The sequence below is a fragment of the Gavialis gangeticus genome, unplaced genomic scaffold (genome assembly GCF_001723915.1).
Source record: "Gavialis gangeticus isolate Ggan-Ray unplaced genomic scaffold, GavGan_comp1, whole genome shotgun sequence".
In the NCBI taxonomy this organism is placed as follows: Eukaryota; Metazoa; Chordata; order Crocodylia; family Gavialidae; genus Gavialis; species Gavialis gangeticus.
In genome coordinates, this window is record NW_017729014.1 from 6,945,530 (window position 1) to 6,963,878 (window position 18,349).

Sequence of the window (18,349 nt, forward strand, 5' to 3'; positions counted from 1 at the left end):
TAACCCTTCTGCTGGGTACCAGTCAGCAGTGACAAGGGCCAGGTTCAAATTTTGGGGTACCCAATAAGTTTTTTCTATGGCTTGAGTCCCCACCCAGAAACCTGGGATCACAGAATATGGCTGGGGTATCCCATGTAAACAAAACATCCTCCTTGCAAGCAGTGTAAACACAAAATGATAGGTTTATTATAGTCATCAAAGTAAAAAAAAGCAAAGGAAACACCAAATCCAATTCAAATGCTCTTAACTACAAAGTATATTCTGTAATTTATACCCTTTTAGGGAGACTCCACGCATGCCCAGCAGGGCTGTGTGAAGCTTTGGGTGCTGATTCGATTCGAAGGAGAGTCAGCCCAATTTGGTGACCGAATCTCCGAATCCAAATCAAATCAAGAGACCAATTAAAAGGTCCAAATCAATTCGAAGCTCTCTGAATTGATCTGGAAAAGATTCAGAGAGCTTTGGAGATTTGGGCAGTTCCCACTCACCACTGCATGGAGCTACAGCCAGACTCTGTGCTGGTAAGTAAGGAGCAGGGAGGGGGAGGGGGTAGAGGAGGTGGGGGACCATGTGGGGGACCCATGGGGGGACCCCTGCCAGGCCCCATCCCCTGCCTGATCCCCCAGCCCCCTGTGTGCCCCCAACCCCATCCGCTCTCCCAGCCCCCCCCAACCCATGGCTGCCCCGCCCGGCCCCAATTCTTTTAAAAAATAAAAAATAAAGCCCCAGTGAATCCAGGGCTTTTTTTTAAAGCACTGGGAGGCTGGGGCTGGACAGGGCAGCCATGGAGGGGGCTGGGAGAGCGGGCGGGGGAGGAAGCCTATATGAATCTCCGAATCAGATTTGGCTGAATCAATTCAGGACAGTGATTTGAATCACTGAATTGAATCACTGTCCCCCAAATCCAAATCCAAATCCAAAGCAAATACTAACAGCTTTGGAGAGGCCTACTGCCAAGGGAGTCTGAGATGTGCATATCACCCAAAAGGGTTGGTTCCAGGGACCTGCACCCCTATACCTGCCCTTCAGCAATGGGCTGGACAGGGCCCACACTGGAAAGTCCTATGAGCTGCTCCTTGGGATTTCCTCCATCTCAGGGAGCAGCTAAGAGAGTATAAGTCCTTCTTCGGTCCAAGGGGCCCCTTGTTGCTCCCTGGGAAGCTGTAGGGCACCAATCTCCACTTCTACATGGTGGCTTTGAGGGGGTGACTTGCTGCGTCATTCAGCATACCACACTCCCAAAATTCCTAGTCCCAAGCCCTAGCTCTGTGGGGGCATAAAATTGCAAAAGAACTCAAGGACGGGGAGCCAGGCCTATCTTGGCTCAGGCTTCAACATGCAGCAGGGCTCAGCTACACAGCTAAACTGAGACACAATGGCTATAAAACAATAAAATGAAGGCCCAGGCCTATTTGCCCTGGGACTGAACTGAGCAACAAAAGTGGGCCTGCCATTCTGCGCTGGGCCTGAACTAGGCAACAATAGAAAGTAGGGGTGCGTGAAGCGGGCCCTATTCAATTCAGATTTGGATTCCGCCTGAACTGAGGACAGTGATTTGATTAGCTGATTCAAACCAGTGTCCCTGATTCGATTTGGCTGAATCCAGATCTGAAGATTTGATGCTGATTTGGAGAATCAGCGATTTGGACATAGACACAACTTTAAAAGTTTTTTCTACATACCTCGAAGTACCAGTGCGGCTCATGAATGCTGTGATGCTGGGGTGCAAGGAGCGTCCCACAAGAGTGTACGGAGGCCCCCCCCTCCCCTCCCCTCCCCTCCACGTGCTCGGCGACAAACCCGGAAGTGGACCGGTACTTTGGTCTAATTCCAGGTCTGCTGGGGAGCGCGCTGGGGGGTCCTCTCATGCCTCCCACTGGCTCAGCGATTAGCCACAGGGGGCTGCCCTGGTGCCCCCCCCCAGACCCAGGAGGCACCAGTCACCAAGCCAGGGGTTGTGGGGGGCCCCCCCACGCTGTCCCCGGAATGGACCCGGAAATGGACCCAACATGCTCCTGGTCCACTTCTGGGTCTGCTGCTGAGTGCGCTGGGGAGCCCCCTGCACTTCTGTGGGACGCTCCATATGCTCTAGCACCACAGCAAACATGAGCCACCTGCTACCTAGTGGTATGTAGAGAAAACATTTAAAGCTGTGTCTATGTCTGAATTGCTGAATCTCTCCGAATCAATTCAGAGTGCTCTGATTAGATTCGGAGAGATTAAAGGGTCCTTTGACTTGATTTGGATTTGGAGATTCAGCCACCGAATTGAGCCAAATCTCTGCTGAATTGGGCTGAATCTCCACTGAATCAAATCAGGGACTGAAACTTTGCACAGCCCTAATAGAAAGCTAGGCCATTTTTGCACTAAGACCTGGACCAAACAAGAAAATATGCCAGGTTTCTCACCCCGGCCCAAATCTGCCAGCAAAACATACAGCTGGGACTGAGCCACACGGCTAGGCTGAACCAAAAGAAGTTGCAACAGCAACACACGTGCTAGACCCTCAACCCTGGCCCAAATGTGCCAGGCTTTTAATCCTGGCAGAAATCTTCCAGCAAAACTACCAGGCTCCAACCCTGGTCAGTATACTCCAGGGATTAATACCTCTTTAGTATTATCCCACTCCAAAACTCAGAAAAAAGTAGAACAGGGAAAAAATGGAAAGAAACTGAGTCCCAAACTTTGAGACAGACTCCCTTTCCTTTTAGTTCAGATTTTCCCTTCACATAGCTTCAGCTCACTTCTCCAGTGAAGTCGGGGGGAGGGGGCAGGGGAACCCCCCATGGGGAGCAGTTTCTCTGGCTCCCAATTCAGCTTTGCAGCTCTCTCCAGTCCCAGGAGAAAGAAGCTTCTATATATCTGGCGTGACATCACCCAAGCTTTTACAATCAGGGCTTGCCCTGCATCCACTTTTTATTTTTAACCAGTTACTGTGATTTTAAAAAAGAACCAGTTGGCCAACTAGAGCAGGGGTCTGAATCCCCTGTGCTTATGTGACTGAACCCCATGCTCTTTTGTCACCGAGTACTCACGTTTCCAGTGAAACACACCTCTCCTCTCACAGCCACTTGTTCAGTTGTGGCCCCTGGCTTTGACACCTGAGTTTCTCAGAGATTCTGGATGCCTCCCCTTTGGTATCCAAATGAAACAGCAAAGACACTGGGTGCATTTGGAAATCTAATATAACTAACTAACTACTGGCCAATTCTTTCCCTTTCTGCTGAAGACTCAGTCTTCTGAGATACCACCAAGTAATCCATAAAGTAATGGTGGCTACCTGGAAAGAGCCAATATTGATGCATTTCTTCACTTCCCAACCAGCACACTGCCCACATAGCAGATCTGTAGAACTGAAGATCTTGTTAGTGTTACTCCCTGCCTTCCTCCTCCATTTTTGTTGCCACTCTCTTCTTGTATCTTGTCTTTAACGAGATTGTAAACGCTTTTGTGCAGAGACTGTGTTTATGGAGTCCTTGGTACAGTGGGGTCTCTGTTCCTGACTGGTGCAGTGGAAGCGTCCAATTTTAACTCAAATTGCAGCTACCAATCTGCTCTAAGCCAAGGGCCGTCTCTCTATTTATTTTTTTATGTTAGTGTTACCGATACTTTTTCCACACATCATGTTAGTCATATTCAGAAACCGATTATCTTGTGTTTAGATACGCATCGTTGGCCCCGCTGATCCCAAGCCTGATTAGTAAAGCATTTCATGCTTGTAATGCTCATTCCAGAGGTAAAATATTCTGTCCCAAGTCTTTTTTTACAAAGGGTAATCCCACATCTGTTTCCCAGAGTCTAAGCTTGATCTGGCTTTTTGATAGAAAACTCCATATACTAACAAGGTGCGACAGTGACTGTCATGTGGAGGGAGCTGGACTTTGATGATTTAGTAATGTGTTCCATCTCCATCTCTGTGAGTCTATTCTTGGATGCTCTTTGTGCTGTATTGTAGTAGCACGCAATGTACTCTGTGACTAGAATACAGGGGAAACAAAACTAACTTTGTAATGAAGATTAAACAATCATATTGGTTATACTGAAGGAACACACAGAATATTCCACTCAAATTGTTTGTCTTATTTTGGAAGCCAGGGAAATAAGACATATTTCTCAAGGAGGGTCATGCGAGAGTCAGTTGATATTCATTTTGTGTGAGGTTTTAAAAAATGAATAGACGTGAGTGTGGGCTAATGGCTTGAAGCGGGAGTACAACAGAATTCCTGGGTTCTGTGCCAGCATTGACCCTTGCCTTGCTGAACAGGGCACTTTTAATTCATTGGTGTTGGTAAACCCATCCTTAAGTGGGTGTAGCTTAGAGGAGTGCTGGGAGACCCTGGAAAGCCTTGCGGAAACCTTATGCACAAACAGTGCTTTGCCAGTGCAGGGTGATGCCACATGGCCTACTACATGTCCTTGTAACCCAGGCAAAGAGAGGTTCTCCTCCGCTCACTGACCCTGACCCCATCAGTGACTCCAGGCAAGTCAGTTCTCCTCTACCCACCTTGGCTTTACGTAGGGATAATAATTCTCCTCCTTTCTGAAGCACTTTGAGATCTCTGGTAGAAAAGGCTGATGTAAAGGCTACACATTATTAGTAGTAGTATTACTATTACAATTGTCATTATTAATTATTACTATTACTGTTATTATGTTGTATCCAGCAAAGGTACCTGGATTATCCTTTTTATTTTTTACCTATCTTTTTAAAAATCAGATTTTAAATGCTACCACTTTTCATCCATGTGAGAGACAAAACTGCTTCCACCTCTTAAGTAATAACATTAAAGTATCCTTACTTTTGTCCAAAAAGTCTCAGACTCAACCCATTGGACAAAAGCAAAATGCATTTATCTACAGGTATGCGTGCAAGAAACGTTTCTGTTGCTGATTAGCTGAAGTAATTTCTCACTTGCATAAGAGTATTTATTGCTGGTAGGCAATTATCATTTTATTATTGTAAGCTGAATTGCAAGGGAGCCTAGAAGCTTTGGTTTGGTTATTGTCTATTGTTATATTATTTAAGGCCAAGTAAAAATAATACCTGGCTTTCGTGTTTTAACCAGAGATTTCAACACACTATATAAAAGTGGATAAAACTGTTTCATGAAGAATCAAAGACTTGTCTATACTTCTCAATTTAGGATCCAGTTATGTAATTGGCTCACATAGACACAGTAGTCTGCCTTGGCTGATCCATCAAAAATTGAATGCCCCTGACTTTAAAGAAAATTTTTCCCTTTATAGGTTTCCACTAGGTGGCAGTGAGTCATCCTCTATTTTTTATTGAATACTTTTCTCTACTCAAAGGTTTTTTCCATATACCCACATAAATTTAATTCAATAATTAAAAACAAGAATAGTTTGAAACATTTTTTAAAATGTTGTTGAATACTTTCTCAGGAGAGGAAAACTGGCTTGGCTCAACTGCTCATATTCTAAGATTTTGCAAAATTTTCTTGTTCCAAAGCAGGATGCAAAGTTGAGATTTTAAGTATTTTCACTAACCAACAGACTGAACCGATATCCACCTGAACTGAATATCTAATATTTTTTCCTTACTACATGCTGAAAATACAAAATGAAAAGAGTCATTCTGAAACTGGAAACCAGCCACTTATTTTGAAAACATTGAAATGTATATTTCACAATTTCCAACCCGTTTTTCCCCAACATTTTTTTTCAGCTCAGGCAGTTTATCAGAACTTACCCCTTCCTGCAAACACTTGCAGTTGCAAGGAGCAAATATGTTTTTACAAGGAATTATGGTTTGTGGAAAAATTCCCGACCATTTCTAATCAAGAGTGTATCCGTCTCCTCTGACTAAGCAGCTTGTATTCTACTTAAAGATCACTTGACTGTTCAGAGAAGCCAGTCAGAAACCCCAAACCATAGGAACAGGAACAGCTAAAGAAGAAACCTTGGGCCACTCAGAGAACTTCTTACAGCTCAGACTGGGATTTCTGTCCCCAGTGCCATGTGGTTGTTTGCTCCTCACTCCCAACCTCAGCTTCTCGCCATACCTGCCCTGTCCCACTCACTCTCTTTTCCCTTCCCTTCCCTCGCCATGTAGAAGACTTCCTCACAAAACCGTGCTTCCCCTTTCCAACCCTGGAGAATGAGCTGTAGAATTTGAAGGACTAGGCTGGTGGCTTGAAAGCCACAAAATGGCACCGCATGGAAGGCAGTGGATCAGCATTCACTTTGTACTGCACAACTATAATAGTATGAGTCAAAAGGCCAGGGAAGGATTCACATGAGGTAGTAGTATTAGCAGTGATATCACTGCTATTGGTATGCTTTAAAGTACCAGAAAGGTTCATCTTCCATTGAATATCACCAAAATGAGGATGGCTCTGAACACTGAGCAGGGTGCCTTTCACCTGTGACCGAGTTATGACACTTAATATATTGAAAGCAGCTTTCTGAGAAAGCTTGAAACAGAAGCCGTGTTTCTGGACTTGACTGGGACTAAATTTGTAGTCTAGACCTCCAGTCTTTCAAGCAAAATGTCAGGAGTTTTATCAAGACAGGTGGTGGACACTACAAAACTATTCCTTTGTGACAACACTTTAGGATGCACATGCAAAATCAAATAAGGACATGGAAACAATGACTCAACAGCCACAAAGGGCTTGTGGTGGCACCAACACTATTCAACCCATATGTCAAAGACTTTCCGATTACCCACTCACTCATAAAGGCTCATCTATGCAGACAGCATCTACTTTACCCAAGCTCAGTTGTCCTCTGACTTTGATGCCAGCTAGGCAACTGATATCCAATTACATTTGACCACATGTATTATATGATGAACCTTGCAATGTACCCCACTACCATGGTCACCAATGTTAAACAAAATACATCTACCTGATTAATCAGGAGTGATGTTAAGTCTTCAGCCCACCTGCAGCTTATTAGTTTTGGAGATGAGACTCATGGCCCAACATGCTAAACCAGGACAGCATGTGATAACACTTGTAGGAGGAACCCTTTTCATTAATAACAACAGACAAATTCTTTATTGCTAATTGTACCATCCGACCTTGCGGCTGCAATCTTCTCTGCTGCCCGTGGACCCATCTGACCAGGTTCCAGGTCAGCATGCAGACAGTCTTTAGAGACAGGACAAGCAAGACAGCCCAGATTGTGGCTGCCCTGCATACTACTGATGAGTGCCTTCCATCAAGCTGAGGCATTGAACACTAATGATGCAGCTGTTGGTAGGCTTCACAAGACCCACATTCACAGACAGACAGCTATCCACCCGGGGTCAGTCCTAGCCTTTTAAATTGCAAGCTGCTGGGGACAGGAACCACCTCTTACTCGGTGTTTGTACAGTGCTTAAACATAACTGGCCCAGGCTTGTTTAGCTCTTATGATCTACTGCAATAAACATGATTAATACTAATAACTTTCAGTTCCAAGATACAGATGCTATAAACATGGTAATGGAAGTCATCAAAACTGTGCAGTTTTATTTCATTTATTACTCAAAGAACAAATTAAATCATAATGTTTGTGGCAAAGTTTACATAGGGACTGCATAGTCTCTGTAGTGTCATATTCCCCTGGACACAGCTGGTATTCTTCTCCATCTTTACATGACTCCTATTGACTGGATTTTTCAGAAGCATTAATGCATGATTGCAACCACCCTATAAGGCAGGGAAGCATTTTCAGTGGAGGAATAACAAAGTAATAATGTGACTTTCTTGAGGTAGGACAGGAATCCTATAGCAAAGCAGGGCAGTGGACCTTGAGTTGGAGGCTCAGTTGTTGACCACAGCATATCATTCTTCTGCAGAAAGCTGCCAAGGCTTGTACCCTACAGGCAAGAGAGAAAGCTTCCCTTCATCTCCCAGTAGCCAATTCTGTCAAACATTTTCTGAATTCAATGAGCCCAAATCCAATCCTCAGTCTAATTTCACTGGTACATCTAGCTCATTCCATATAAGACTCAATGCTCTGTGAAGCCAATTGTGGTTGCTGTACATAGACTTTTTCCTTAGACTCATGGTGTCTATAGTACATGACATACATTGCACTGGCAATAAAAAAAGAGGGAGGCGGATTTCAGTGCTAGTATTTTTATTGAACACTTAAGCCCCGTTGTGCTCTGAGTGGTGTCCCCAGGCCAGGCAGGATTCTTCTTTCATTTCATGTGATGGCTACAAATGCGTTCTGTCATGGGGCTGCTGTATTTTACAGAACATCGTATGCTAGCATCTCTACAGCCATGCAGCTGATCTCAAACATTAGTTTTGTTCCAGAAAAGCTGCCCAGAAAGTCTAAGTCTAAATTCAAAATAAGAACTGTGGCCTGAATTCACTGCAAATCTATGGCAGCCTTGAAACTTGCTTACCTAGTTCTTTTGCCTCCAAAAATGAGTGCGTGTAGCATGCTCATTGCCTGGGTAACTGTGCACCCAGGCCACTTTTGGATTTCATCTGTTTGACTGTAGTTTTATCCTGTCAGACTGTGTATTCTTTCTCCCACTCAGTGAAGTTGAAAGCCCAGTTTCTCCACCTCTGCTTGGGGATATGGAGTCTGGTGATGCAAGAGCCTTGGCCAAATTATGTAGCAGAGAAATGCAAGAAATTCCATATGAATAAAAGAGCTGCCAATAAGAGAAGGCAACTTCAGCTAGTAGTTCCACCACTTGGATCTAGAGTGATAAGTCACAGCCAAATGGTTTAAGAGGTTCTTGGGCTACCTGCTGTTATTACTTCATGTAGTGATATGAACCTTGCCATCCTCAGCAGTGAGAATTGTTGGCAGGTATTTTTGTTAACTCTACATAGAATGGTAGATACACACACACACACACGCACACCCTCCTCTAAAACCCAGTTCCTACCTGCTTCCAGGGGGAAGTACTAATTGGCTGACTACTTTGCTCTATGCCAAGTCATCTATGTTAGGAAGCTCATGGAAGGAGGAGGAAGCCACATTCTACCCATTCACCCCTTCCCCCTCCATCCCACCTATTCACCTTCCCCTGACATAAGGGTGGGGTTATACTTGGGGAGAAAACCTGGCTATAGGTAGCTCACCAAGGTAACTGGGATTCTGGATTCCTAGTATTAGCATCTACATCCAAGGCATACTGTAGCTGCAAATATTTATACTGATCTGCCAGCCTCAGCAATAAGTTCAATTTCTTACGAAGGACTGGGGGAACAAAATGTAAACAGTCAGACTCACTAAGGATGCCAGAGCTATTTATTTCATGTAGCTAGTTGCATTGTGTGTTATCTTCATGCGGCACAAAAGGTAGAGACACTGTACAAAGCTGATTAAAATTGCCACAGCTGACAAACCAAATAACGAAACCTGTCCCCCCAGAGGCAGTCCCTAGATGTTCTCAAAGTCCTACATCCCCTATGGTTATTAAATTGTAGCAAATGCAGCCTTTGTTTGATTTCCAGTGGAAAAGCGAGGTCAGGAATACGAACGTGGGAAAGATAATCGTGTCAAAGATTTTGTTTGGAAAGTTACTGTTTACTTTCCTATGTAGCTCAGGTGCATCTGCTTAGAGAGAAAGAATAGAAACATCAGAATAAATGGCATTGTAAACTATAGATTAAAAATCAATTATGCTCTCAGAGGAGAGACACAGATCACCTTGCGCAGTTAACTGATAAGCCTCCAAAGCAGAGCCCGTCACTGTGAAACTGAAGAGTAAATTCACAGTCGACCAATAGGTAGATTCTGCCATTTCCAGAGCCACTCCATTGATCTCTGTGGCTTTGCTCACAGAGCTGGGTGTGAGCCACTGTGAGTAGGGAGGGCGAAACTGAGCTTCAAGTGTGGAAAACACAAGGATGCAAATATTGACTACAGCATCACAGAGCGTGCAAACAAACTACATCATTGGTCTAGACATTGGGGTAGGTTGCTGCTGGTCCTTGGGCAGATGTGAAGGTCCAGGTCAGAGGGCCATACAAAGGACCTTTCTTTCCCTTCTTTTAGCCCTCTCTTACATGTTTAAGAGCCATACACACTTTGAATCCAACAGACCAGACCCTCACCTGGGGCCTGCTCCATTCAAATCAACACTGGCTTACTCCCGCTCAGGTTCTGGCGGCATATAATTGATGATCCCATAAGCCTCAGGTGGGAAACAATCTCTTTATTGTCCCTTCACCCCAAGCAGAGACCCAGCATGACCCCTTCAGTTCCCAGGGCAAGCAATCAGGCCTACCACACTACTGCATTCTCTGCTACGGGACAAAGATGGCTTCCTCTGAGCAAATACAAAATCATAATGGGAATCAGAATTTGATCCACAGAGCTTAAATGGGACATAGAGGCCCTTCTTCAGATAACATTTCCCTATTCTTAAAACCATCAGGGACCAATATTCTAGCCACAGTCCTGATATTCAAATTCAGACTCTGAGTTGAATACTCAAGTGGCATCAAGTTGTATTACACAAAAGTGCCAAGGGATTGCACATCACTTCTGGGCCACCAGTAGAGCATCTGTGGTGCACAGCAACCCATGCTTCCCCCCTCCCAGCCAGGGGAACTTTGCCCCAGTATCCCATTGTCTCTACCTGTGTATTTGATCATCATTTTTCCCTCCTGCCTAGGGGGCTATGCTGAAGATTCCCTTCTTACCAGAGCCCGATGCTATGGGCACCTCGGCCAGAAGAAAACGGCTATTTTTGATTTTAATGCCATCCTGAAGGAGGACCCGGGCAATGCACAGGCTCTGAGTGGACGGGGATTCATTTACCTTGCACTGAACCAGCAGAAGGTATTGTTGCTAAGTTGACTTCCTATGATTCCTTCAGACTTTTTGTTTTCACTGGCAGGCATTGGTATGCAATGCCCGTCCTTACATTTGTTAATATATTTTCACTGTGTGACAATGGTGTAAGACACGGATGTCAAAATCCCTTGGCTGTGCAGGCTGGATGAGTGGTGCAGGTCCAGTCTGCAGGCTGAGCCAGACCCACAGACTGGCTCCATATTCCAGTACGTATCCTGTAGTGGCCAGAGTGGGCACCATATATGGTTCAGTCCTGCTCTGGCCACTCCAGAACCATGCTGCACATCCCTGGGAACTGCCAGCATTGGTGCGATGCACTGTGTGGCCCCTGGAGCCACTGGCATTATTGCTGCCACCACTGCTAGGCTGTGCTACCCATCCCTGGGAGCCACCACCACTGGGCTGTACTGCCTGGCCCTGGGAGCCTCCACCACTTCTCCAGAGTTGTGTTGCATACAGCAGCCAGTCCACTGCTCTGGGACATGAGCTGAAGCAGGTGCAGCATTCAGTGTATGGGGCCATCTGGTACACCCTGTATGCTGCCTGTGGGTCACTCTGAAATTTATGGGTAGCACCAGAGCCTGGATGACATGACTCTATGGGCCAGATCCAGCTCACAGGCCATATCTTTGACACACTGTGTTAAAAGAAAGCACTGGGAAAAAAAGGAAGGCAGCAGTTGATGCCAAAGTTTGATAGGTCCATCTCCATCATGTCTGCAAATAACATCTGCTGATGGTCAGTGTTATGTCACCCATGAAAGATTGCAATGGATGGTTTCCCTGCAGTCATGTAGCATATCAAGCCTTTGCAAGTGTCCTCTGCCTACAGCAAATGACCCAACACTGCATCTTAGCAACATTGGTGGTATTGAATGGCCAGCATAAATGGCTGTAAATCCACTGAATTCAATGGTGCTAGCTACGTCAGTTAATGTGTCCCGTGGACCTGGACTATTGGGCTCTACTAATTTTTTCCTAGGGAACCCAGTGATAAATCCAAGAAAACCTCATCAGCTTGAGAAGTTTTATTTTGAATTTGCACCAAAAGAACAACACAGAATCTGTCTCCTTGTTTTCATATAGCAGCTCTTTCTTACTCTTACTTGCTTAAAAGCCTGAGGTCTAAATGTGTTTTCCTGCCTATGCCAGGATTATTTTCCTCTATCTATTTATCCTGTGTGCAATTATTTTGGCATCTGCAGTGCATTTCTCACTTACTTTCCACAACGTGGGAGTTACCTCATTTTCCTCCAACATTTTATTGTGTTTTCATTAACTCTTGGAATGTTTCTCTGTTGTTCTTGAATGGTGCTCAGAGTCGCATAGCAGGGAAGCACTTTATAAATGACACTATTATATCTGAGCAATGATAAACTCTCAAATTGGATTCCCAAACCCTGTCAGGCTGTTGGCTATATTGCTCCTGCAGTATTCATGTGAAAGATCAACTAATAGTACTTAGCAAGTCAAAAACCATGGTCTGTGTTTTGGGAATGGAAATTGAATATTCTCATATTAGGAAATTAAGATCCAAACAGTAGCTTGTTCTTTTCCAACCAACCGCAACCCAGCAGCTGAAATTCATCGCTATGTAATGATAACACAAGGTTCAGATACTGCCTACATCCAGGGTTCAAATTACAGTTTGACTCTTGGGGGTGGCAGGGCCTGCAAAAAAAATTAGACAGAGTTGGGGCTGTGTTTACGGGTCCCTGCCAGTACTGTGGGGCTGGGGCCAGTGGCAGTGGCAGCCAGAAGGAGCCACCACTGCCACCTGAGCTGCTTAGAAAGGCATGGGGCAAACCAGGGACTGTCCACAGTGGTGCATGGGCTCTGGGCTGTTGCGTGGATGTGGGGGGAAGGGGTATTGACAGCCTTGCGTGAGGGTTCTTGTTTCTTATGGGGGGGCTGAGCCCCCCCAAGCTCCTCCATACTTCAAAACCTGCCTACAACTCACCCAAATGTTATTTTTTGGACCTGGAAAATGCACAGGCTTTGTACTGGCTCTGTGCACTGGGTGTGTTTTGCCCATTGTGGGCATTTGTCTGTGATGCATATGACTTCCAGGCCATTTCTTTCATGACCAGCATAGCAAAGTCTCAGCCATTTGCTTCTTGCTTTATAGTCCCACAGCATCTCTATAGAGTTTTGCAGAATAAAATATGTTGGGTACTAAGCAGATGGATCAAAGAGGTGGTATAGTAAGGTGACATACCATGAGAGGCCCTCTCTTAGATGACATCTCCTATAGTGGGGAAAACCTGAAGGACCATTCATGTACTCTAAAGACCCATCAGCTCTTTGTCAAGGTCTTGTGCTTATTGGAAGGGCTGAGTGTACTGGGTAACCATTGGTCTGGGCTGACACAGACAATATCCACGCAAGACCCATACATGTTATCCAACTAATATTGCTTACTAGGAGGGACCCCATCTGCTGGTACAATGATTCAGTCGTCATGTCCTATTCAGTTCTTTCTCCCACTGCTGAGACTGCCAACAAAGGGGCTCCTTGCACATGCAAATGCACATTCACTTCATTTGGGCTGCCAAATGGGCCTCATATGGTTGACTAGGAACAAGTTAAACATTCTTAACTAAGGACTGAGAATAGGGGTCCACCGATCCCTGGACACCATGGGAATCTTGCCACTGATTTCCCTAGGTTCTGAATCAGCCTTTCAATGAAATTCCTCCAGCAGATTGTTCACACAAGGACATCTTGGTTTTTCAACTTGTTTCCTACTTGTACAGGGCAGAAGTTTCCTATAACAAAAATTACAGCTGAATCCTGTGGCTAGTATCAGAGCTTGATGACCAAAACCTAGGCATCTGTCCTCTTTTGGATGAACTGAGAAGGAAAAGCAGAATGTTATGCACTTCTGATGCATACAGATTTACTTCTTCCTGCTGTCCCCACTGTTGAGGATCATCCTGTAAAGAAGGCCACTTTGTTGTTCTCCTCCACATCCCTTCTTAAGGCATCCTTTGCTCTGATGCCAACAGGAAAACTAGATACCCTTCAGTTGCTGGTGAGCTGAAACCATTGGCTACCATGCTAACCTGTCCTTTGTCTCCTTGTGCCTCCCCCTTCCCCCCGAGCACTGTAAACATACCCACATTTAGACTGGAAGCTTCTTGGGGCAAGGACTGAGGTAGTGTGATCTTGGTCTGTGAAAAAGTGGCTCAGACACTACAGTAATACACACAACTAATAATCCTTTTCGTGAACAGATCTTTGGCTGCAGGGAGAAGACTTACCTTCCATCAACATTTACGTGAGCAAAATTTTATTCGTGTGAATTCTTGTAAGACCAAACACAAAAAGGGAGATGGATATGGTACATATGTTTTGTACTAGAATTCAGAGAGATGTTCACAGATCATTTTTCCTTTGACTTACCCTGGCCTTTCAGTGATTAGCACTTGCCTTTGTATTTAAGTGGCAGAGAGAATTTGCACTGGGGGTCCTGGTTTGATTGCATCTCTGTTTTCAGTTGGGTGCTTCACAATATCCAGGTACTTGCTTAAATCAAACTCCTCTAAGCAGTCATTCTATCTTTGCACAGTGCACAGTGCCTAGCTCAGTGGGATGCTGGTCTCTGATGGAGATCTTTAGTCACTGCTGCAGTAATAATAACTACATTTAGCTGAGTTTTATTATTAACACATTTTTACCACTCCACTAATCAGTGGCACAGAAAGGACAAAATGACCAAAGTCAGACTCTTACTCAAGCCAAAGTTTGCATACCAAAATCATATCCGAATGATCCTTTTCAAGTTTAGATACAAGGATGCATTTGTGACTTCCATCAACTGGAGTATCAGGATAATTTGTATTCATGTAAACAGAGCAATTTGCAATATTAACATATTTTGGTTTATACAGCATAAGCTCTGTTATACGGCATGAGTAGGGAATGGGGGGTGCCAGTAATCTAAACATGCTGGTTACCTGAGGCAGGGGTTTTTGATCGGATGCAGAGTTGTGGGGAGGGTAGCGGTGGCCGCATGCAGAGCAGTGGCAGCACAGGGTGGTGGGTGGTGGCAGAGGCCGTGCGCATGCTTCTCCCGCCCACTGCAAAATTCAAGTTAGTGGAGCGTGCCAGTTACGAAAATGCTGCTTAACACAGTTTTTACTGTACTTAGCTTTTAAATAACTCTCTCCAAGATTTTTACAATATCTCAGTGGAGTTAGACCCCTGTAGAACATTTATTTAAAAAAAAACCACTTTACACATTCAAAACACTGCACAGATATTACTAATTAACCCCTAGTTACATTTCCAGTCAATGACAGAGATGGAAACAGAACCCAGAGTCCCTGACCCCTTTCTGTGATTACTATGCAGGTGCCCACTTCTGATTTTTAACAATTCCCCTTTTTGCCCTCATGATCCCTCTTTGAAAACACATGAATTATACCTTAGTCATGGATACAGATACTATGCCTCAGAAACACCCATCTGGCCTTAGTGAAATCATATAAAAAGTGAAAAATGACCATGTCAGGAAATAAACCAGAAGATATTAAGCTCCCTGAAAGTGATCCACGGTGTTCATGTTTATTTTGGCTTTAAGAACACCAATCAAACCAAGCAAAAACCTTTCTCAAGTGAATAAACATGGGGAATATTGCATGACATTCATTAAAAGCAGGTTTAATATCCTTTGACTTTGCAAACAGTTTGTAACCACAATCATCCAAGCCTTGGATGGTTTATGTTATGGGTATATGATTTCTCTTAGCAATTTTAAAGGGTCTTTTTAGCCAATAGTCCTGTGTTCTTTAAACAAGTCCCAGTTCTAACTAGCATGTGAGGATCTGGTGACTTCCCTTCCACCACATTTCCTATGCTCACAGGTGTTTATATTTTCAGAGTCTCATAGTTTCATAGTTTGTAGGGTCAGAAGGGACCTGAGCAGATCATCGAGTCTGACCCCCTGCCATGGCATGAAAGAGTACTGGGGTCAGTTGAGAGCTTTCACTGCTAAACTTCATCATTCCTATAAGCAGGTGCCAAAGCTCCATTCTACGAAGTAAGGGCCTGACTGGCATTTGTCTCCAAACACTGATTTTGAAGTATGGTGTTTCATCCAGCACAGAAACTACCAAGATATAAAAATGCCACCACCTGATCAACTGTTTGGATGCAGATAATTTCATGGGGCCTAACAGCACTGATTTCCAGCTACAATGGAGTGATTGCAAAAGTTACTACTTGGAAGAGGCAATGGAGACATTGTTAAAAAGATTATGTCTGCAATGCAAGAACTAGGTTCTCTGCAGGAGGATCTCTAAGCTCGAGATGATCATTCAATCCTAACCAGGACTCTCTGGACAGAATGCCTCCAATACGTATTAGTTCTGCAAATGACCTTTATAGCTCTTTTAAGTCTAAGTGGAACAGTAACTACAATGAAGTTTGATGCAACCCTCTGTTTATCACCCTTGTGATGAGGGTTTCATGATGTGTTCTCCACATGACCTATATCTCATTCACCATCCTATGCTGAGGAATAAAATGGGCCTTGAATGGCCTAGTGCCAGCCCACATCACTGCTTGTGATCACTCAGCTGCATCCGTCAACTAAGACTTTCCAAAACTGAGTTTCTACTGATGCAAATTTTCCTTGGTCGGGATATGCTCAGGTAACACTCAGTTCCAATATATTGGAGATGCAGCAGTGATTGGAGACCAATTCATAACAAAAATGCAGCATATCTTAAGAGATTCAAATTTGTCAAACATCCATTTATTGTGGTTTCAGAGGCATCCACCATTCTTTATGCAGTATTGACTAAGAGAGTTATGTACACACTAATTAAACCTCTAGAGGTATAATAATATTTTTACTTTCCTAGGTGATGTCCCCATTATGATGTGATTAAGGGCATAACAGGGAGCCCAAGAAATGGGATGTGTTACAGGATCAGGACTCCTTCCTGGAAAGATAGGATCTGAAACGTGTTTTATGTTGGAAGCATAATACAATGAGATGAGAGGGTAATTGAAGCGGTGTGGTCTGTGATTTAATCATTATACTGATGACAGACTGGAAATAAGAAAGAAACAGTATGTCATTTCAAGTAAATAGACTCTCCTGCTCTTTATCTAAGCCACTCCTATTAGGTCAAGAGCTGTCTTTTGTTTTTTTCCACTGAAAGAAAGATGCCTGGTTCAGCAATTGGTCAGTATTCCATATGAATATTTTAAAAACATTGTTCCTGTGGATGGCTCATGGCAACACCTTTTTACTTAACAAGTTCAATACATTTTGGTAGGGTTTTTTTCACAAAAACTACCAAAAAGATGTTCTTAAAAACAAGTCAATGAAAACAGATTAGCACCTTAGGCATTCCTTTGTAAACTTGCAATCCAGAACAGCACCATCCTGGAGAGCATAAAAACCCCGAAGTGAAACTAGTATATATTTAGCTGGGGTGAAAATGACTATTCCTATTTTCATTGTGCAATACAGCTGCATGCAAGTAGGAAAAGAAAGTTTTTCACTCTCAAATAAGTATTTTTATGTTCTTTATGCATCCTATTTTTTGTGGTTTATATACAAAAGCACCCTTCTAGACTTGTAGGAAGGGCCATAGTAGTGGTATGAAACTACTCCTACAGTCAACCCAGATGCTCTTATTAAGTGATAGGGATGCTTTGTGTTATTAGAACACTTTCTCCCAAGAGTCCAAATCATTTATCAAGGTTTAAATATACCACCCCATGGCTACCTTCATGTACTAGGCATGTATTATTAGCTCCATTTTACAGATGACGAATCGCAAGTGACAGAGAAGCAATCTACCCTGGGTCACTAAAGTGGGTCAGCGACTGAGCAGGGAAGAGAATCGAGGCCAGACCTCCTGACTCTGAGTCTTATGCTCAGACCACTAGATCATGCTCCCTTTCCTCTCAAATTGCAGAAGTCCAGCCATGTGGATTTCTGTTTGTTTTTTGCAGCAAATGTGCTTGTCAGTTTAAAAGAAAGCCTGGGGGAAATACTGGCTGCCTAATCTGATCCTTTGCTGGATAAAAGTGCAGACCTGATGCAACAGGGACTGACTTTGGTAAGGGCTGGAGGCCTAGGAAAGAGAAAGAAAATATAAGATGCCATTAAGATAAGGAAGTTTCAGAAACAAATCCCTTTGCCTGGCTGCACAGCTAGCTGTATTGTGGTGAGCTCTGTCTATGCCAGGTCTCCACATGCGACCTGCTTTTCCCCTTCAAGGTCTTTGGAAGGTCTGCTTTCAATTTCAGCAAGATGTTTCTCATGTAGATATGAAGCCCATGGGGTGGTCATCTTATGCACTGGCTAAAAGCCTGCTCTTTCCCCAACTGGCGAGATGCACAACAAATGGGCAAAGTAGAGACTCATTTCAAACCCAGTTTAAAAACCTTTACATGCCAGTTTGGGAAGCCAATACAACAAGTGGATCTCATACCAAATTTAGGCCAGAAAAATATGTTAGTGTTCTGTGCTGCACTGATAAAAAGGAGAAAAACTGCACAATTAAGGAATTCGCAATTTAAAGCCCCAGTACTACAAGCTATTCTAT

The 18,349-nt window shown here is 43.9% G+C and overlaps 1 protein-coding gene across 1 annotated transcript in view; it reads left to right on the plus strand.

Annotated features, from left to right (window-relative positions):
- TTC34 (tetratricopeptide repeat domain 34) overlaps positions 1-18,349 on the plus strand; it is an 81,725-nt gene that overhangs the window by 40,791 nt on the left and 22,585 nt on the right. Inside the window, exon 5 of the mRNA XM_019511661.1 lies at positions 10,598-10,764. Within this exon, the coding sequence (XP_019367206.1) occupies positions 10,598-10,764 (167 nt within the window). The remainder of the gene's footprint in view (positions 1-10,597; positions 10,765-18,349) is intronic.